This window comes from Lolium perenne, chromosome 2 (assembly GCF_019359855.2).
Source record: "Lolium perenne isolate Kyuss_39 chromosome 2, Kyuss_2.0, whole genome shotgun sequence".
In the NCBI taxonomy this organism is placed as follows: domain Eukaryota; kingdom Viridiplantae; phylum Streptophyta; class Magnoliopsida; order Poales; family Poaceae; genus Lolium; species Lolium perenne.
The window spans coordinates 12,671,791-12,677,270 of record NC_067245.2 but is presented as its reverse complement, the minus strand read 5'-3'; the positions used below and the strand labels follow the sequence as shown (position 1 = coordinate 12,677,270).

The window sequence follows — 5,480 nt, the reverse complement described above, 5'->3', positions numbered from 1 at the left end:
GGACGGGAGACGGTGAAGAGGCAGACTGCCGAGCATCGGCCGGTTACTGGCTCATGCGGGAGGCGGCGGAGAGGCAGACGGCCGAGCGGCACGCGGCTCGTGCCATGGCCAAGTGACGGACGGGAGGTGGCGAGATGCCTGAGTGGCGGGCAGGCGACCAACCTGTGCGGGAGGCGGTTGCACGGTGGATGGCGGGTTGGCGCTGGTGCGGGAGGTGGTCAAGCGGAAGATGGCACGTGGGCGGCTGGTAGCTCTCTGCTCGTGTTTGGGGCATGCAGGGAAGAAGGAATTTGAAAAAAAAAAAACCCGAAATGGATAGACCCCACCATAAATTTTATGAAAGGTCAAGAATTCTTCAGCCTTAGGCCCATATACAAGAAAGACGTCCACCACAAAGGAAAACTAGAATCACCTTACCCACAAAAGGGTGGCCCAGAATCATGGACGAGCTGATCGAACCCTGTTAAGATCGAATACTAAAACAGAAGCAAAGAAAAAAACAGAGGAAAACACACGCCAAATAATCTAGCCAAAGCATCAGAAGTTGGCGCGGCAAGACGCGCATGGACCATCTAGTTTCATTTGATTTGCTGGTGTTTGTAAGTTGTAACTGGCCAAACACGTTGCGTCGCACCTAACGCAAACCCGACCGATGATTCCAGAAGCAGTACACCACCATACGCTTCTGTCAATCAAAGCTTATCATCGTCCTATAAATAATCCTCCCCGCACCGCTCGCCATGGCCGCCGCTTCACTCCGCTCCGCCCTCCTCTCCCCGGCCGCCGCCCTCCGCCGCCTCTCCCCCGCCCCGCGCGTACCCCGTTTCGCCCAGCCCAAGGTCTCGAACTCCGAGGGAGCGCCCTGGAAGCTTGATTTGATAAATCTGAATGACATTCGCGCCCTCTCACAGATTCTCGTTGGGTTCTGCAGAGATTCGACCGGGCTCGCCGGTTCTTCCCGGCCGCCGCCGCATCCATGTCGACGTCGTCGGGGACGAAGGAGGCGCCGGCCAACAACCCGGGCCTCCAGGCCGAGATTGACCCCGCCACCAAGGGCTACTTCATGCAGCAGACGGTAAGTTAGCCGCTCCTCCTGTTTCGCGATTCGTTTAGCTGCCGATTGAGCTAGTACGCGTATTATGCGGTTCGAGTATCCGCTTCCGTGGGTTTGATGATCTGTGCTGTGGAGCGGAAGGGAGTATGCGGGTGGATTTAGGCAAAGCAATCTGCCGAACAGTTGGCGATCCACCCAGTGCTCGGCGTGGCAGGTTATATAATCTTCGGGGAACAACGCTTATTGAGGATCAAGTGATGAGTTTTATTACTAGTTTCTCGTGTTAATTCGTGCAGCATTGTTGGTTTTGCATCCCTCTCTGTTTGGCCCAATGTGTTGCTTTGCTTATGCTCAGTTCAGCACTTGCGGTATGGAGCTATCCTGTGTAATGCTGGGAATTATGTGCCTGGGTGTTGTAGCATAGGAAATTCATGTACGACTATCCTGGCCTTGCATAGGTAATCGATGTATGGAGTTGTTCTGCGGAGTGATGGAAATCATGTGTTTCGATGTAGCATAGGTAATTGTTGTAGGAATTCCACTGGCTTGCATTGGAATGGGAGTGCTTCCAGTGCTCTGTAATAGAATGAGGAGTTTTTAGTTCTCCTGCGCAGCTGCGCTCACCCATAAAGCTTCATCTGTTCTGCAATTGGCTGGAAAATTTCTGGACCAACTTAGTACTAGGAGCGTTTCCGGTTGCCCTGATCGGTGTGGCAGGTTACAAAATTCGGGGAACAACGCTTAGTGAGGATCAAGCGATGCGTTTTGTTACTAGTTTCTTGTGTTAATTCGTGCAGCATTGTTGGTTTTGCAACTGCAAACTTAGCGCCCCTCTCTGTTTGGCCCAAGGTGCTGCTTTGCTTATGCTCAGTTCAACACTTGCGGTATGGAGCTATTCTTTGTAATGCCCGAAATTATGTGCTTGGGTGTTGTAGCATATGAAATTCATGTACGGATATCCTGGGCTTGCATAGGTAATCAATGTATGGAGTTGTTCTGTGGAGTTATGGAAATTATGTGTTTGGATGTTAGCATAGGTAATTGATGTACTAGGAATTCCACTGGCTTGCATTGAAATGGGAGCGCTTCGAATTCTCTTTAATAGAGTGAGGAATTTTTAGTTCTCGTGCTCTCACCCATGAATCTTCATCTGTTCTGCAATTGGCTGGAAAATTTCTGGACCAGCTTAGCACTAGGAGCATTTCTGGTTGCCCTGATCGGTTGTTGTAAATAACATGGTTGTGATGAACATGTCTTGCTTTCTTGTTTGATGGGAATGGTAGTGCTCCTTCCTGTTTAGGTGAAATAATATAATGGTTTTTTTTTCTGTTGTTCTGCTTACAGATGTTCCGCGTGAAGGACCCAAAAGTGAGCCTCGACTTCTACTCGCGTGTGATGGGCATGTCGTGAGTTTTCTTTCTTTTGTCTCTCTACAGATAATGTATTTATGCATGCGGGGAAGAACATCAGCGGGACATCCATTTTCTCAGTGAATAACTGTAATAAATTCTGGGTGCCTGTACGGAAGGCACTGAAGATATCAGTTCTTGAGTACACGAACTGCAGACCACAAGTAGAGATTAAGGGGTTCATAGCGTACGAATAAATATGAACTGCAGTGTGTCAAATATAGTTACATTACGAGTGCGCATAAAAACTATACCACTCTGTCACGTCATATTAACTGATTTTCTTATCATATTTACCATTCCTTTCTCCTTTTGTAAACAAAAAACTACAAGGTTGTTGAAAAGGTTGGATTTTCCCGATATGAAGTTCAGCTTGTATTTTCTTGGTTATGAGGTAAGAGGTTCTTGATTATGGGAACGATAAATCACTTGAACTTGACATTGTATATGAATCAGCTAATGTATCTCGTTCTTTACCTTGCCACTGCTGATAGGATTTGTCCGCAGCCCCTGCTGATCCTGTCAAGCGGACTGAATGGACGTTTGGGCAAAAAGCTACCATCGAGCTCACTCAGTATGTTTAGTTATTCTTGAATATTCTCCATATCTGAGTGAAAATAGCCTTGATTGTTTTTCAATAGTATACTGTTGCCCTCTAATGCATTAATAAAGTCATGTTATTACTGTAGCAACTGGGGCACAGAAACTGATCCTGAATTCAAAGGCTACCATAATGGGAACTCAGATCCTCGTGGTTTCGGTATGTGCAAGGAAAGTTCATATGTAACTTTATTACTTCTGCTTTTGCTTAAACTAACCATGAATCTCTTAGCTGCTGTAACACTTGTATTTTTTTTTTGTTTATTCAGGCCATATAGGGGTAACAGTGGATGATGTCTATAAGGCATGTGAGCGCTTCGAACGTCTTGGGGTAGAGTTTGTGAAAAAACCAGATGACGGTAAATTTTTTCGACTAATATTTTACATCAGTATTATATGGTGTACTGGTGTCGCATACGGCCTTCAAACTGAAGTGTTAATTCAATAGAAATGATGGTAAATGTTAAGGGATAAGCAAGAAACTTAGTTAAGCGGCTCGTATCCATAGGACTGTTATGTTAACAATGGTATTATTTTAGTTACTCCGCAATGTTTGAACTTCATGTTTTTTTGGTTGGTGATTTGACATTTGTATGCTGGTACCCACCCATATGCATTGATGTTAGCTAGAGTTATCCTGAACTATTGATTGACCTCACTTGAGTTGATCCGGCGTTATCTGTACTTCATTTTTTAGATGGTGATGCAAAAAAAATTGATGCCCACCCTTTGTGAATTGCTGCCAACTATAGTTGTCCCCAAACTATTATTGATTGATTTTGTCTTTTTGTGGAGCTGCTGAGCTATTCTTATCACCTTCCTATTTTCTAGACAGCCAATTCAACATTACATGTTCCCACAATCTGTCTTGTATAATCTGAAATTTTCCATTTGTAATTTTTGTTAAGTTTTTAGCTTGTGGTATGAGTTAGTGCAGGTGTTCTTTCCACTTTTCTTCAAATGACTAAAGTCTGGCAGATGACTTTCATAATTTGTTTGTCGTATGGTTTGTTAAAAACGTTGACCAACGGGGAATGATCCCTCCTTTGGCTATAACGCTGTTAGGTAGGATGAGACTCTCCCGGCGAATGGACGCTAGGATGATAACCCGGTTTAAAGTTTGCCCCTCCCTGCGAAATTATCGCGAGATGGGGATTCGAACCCGGGTGGGCTGGCTGCGCACTCGCTTGCCTTGCCACTGAGCTAGAACTCAGTTCTCGTCGTATGGTTTGTTGAGTATTGCAATGTGGCATAGGCTATAGTGCAAAGCAACTGGGCAGATTTTCTTTAAACCTAATATCTACTTCGCTTGTTTTAACCATTTTATCGTCTCTTGTGAAACTACTGCTAGGAATGGAGGAATATGTGCTGCTACTCACTAGATGCACTTCACAAGTTGATATATCTAAATATATGCATTGAAGTTTTGTAAACCTAGTTTAGTTTTACTCTTGAAATATTCAAACTTCTCACGTATAAAGGTAGAGCTGATGTAGAAATAGTTTGTTGATGACTGCCATAATTTCTTGAAGAACAATATGGTCACAGATGCTGATCTGATTTACCCTTACTAGTAGAGTGTTGCATTATCTGAAATGTTACCTTTTCTCTACTCTTTCTGTTCAATGCTTACGAAAGTGATCTAATAGTCGGTATTTGCCTGTAGGGAAAATGAAAGGTATTGCATTCATCAAGGATCCTGATGGCTACTGGATTGAAATATTTGACCTGAACCGAATTGGGGAGGTCACGGCTACAGCATCATGAAGTGTTAGAACACCAAAACTGGAAAAAAAAAAGGCTTGCACCTTCAGAGATGATAGTATGAACTCAGTTATGCAACTATGTTTAGTTTCTTGTACTGCTGCCGCATCATGAAGACATCATGTGACCGACGATTGAAATAAAGTGTTCTTTCATGAATTCATAACACTGCGTCACTCTTTCGTGAGATATTCTCATTTTTTGTAATACCCATGCACTGGTAACATCAGCTTAGTTTGAGGTTTGAGGCTGGGCCCCAATTTCCTCCATGTTCTGTCTGTTGGTCACTTGTCCCCATTGCACCAAGAATTGAGAGGTCCGTCCACGTAATAACTAGGTCGGTCTGTTCCATTTAGAGGAAGGGAAGCTTGATGTTAAGCAGTTATTTGCACTTATTCTCAATTGGCTTAAATCTTTGGGCTTCATGTAGATCCTCAATAAACTTTGGCAAGGCTACAAGATGTGAAACATAACTACTATAAAACATAGTGGAGCCAGCTAAGAAAAAGACAATTTGGTGGACTATATCTGGTATTTAGCAAATCATGTCATACTGATTATACTTGCTAGTATCTCGTATTAGTTTGTTTTTCCAGCTGGCATCAAGTTAATTATACTGCTCACGAGGAATGAACCCATCGGGAGGAGCAGCC

The 5,480-nt window shown here is 44.1% G+C and overlaps 1 protein-coding gene across 3 annotated transcripts; it reads left to right on the top strand.

Moving 5' to 3' along the window:
- Window positions 1-637: 637 nt before the first annotated feature.
- LOC127331201 (lactoylglutathione lyase) lies at window positions 638-4,993 on the top strand. Of its 3 annotated transcripts, none has more exons than XM_051357273.1 (8): window positions 638-839; window positions 912-1,075; window positions 2,399-2,460; window positions 2,797-2,857; window positions 2,958-3,037; window positions 3,153-3,223; window positions 3,333-3,422; window positions 4,730-4,993. In XM_051357273.1, exons 1-8 carry the CDS (start codon window positions 653-655, stop codon window positions 4,828-4,830), a joined length of 816 nt encoding a protein of 271 aa, XP_051213233.1. In that variant the 5' UTR covers window positions 638-652; the 3' UTR covers window positions 4,831-4,993. The 3 variants fall into 3 exon arrangements, with proteins under 3 accessions (XP_051213233.1, XP_051213234.1, XP_071681967.1); XM_051357274.1 differs by having other exon boundaries at window positions 662-839; window positions 932-1,075; XM_071825866.1 differs by having other exon boundaries at window positions 673-788; window positions 977-1,075.
- The last annotated feature ends 487 nt before the right edge of the window (window positions 4,994-5,480 follow it).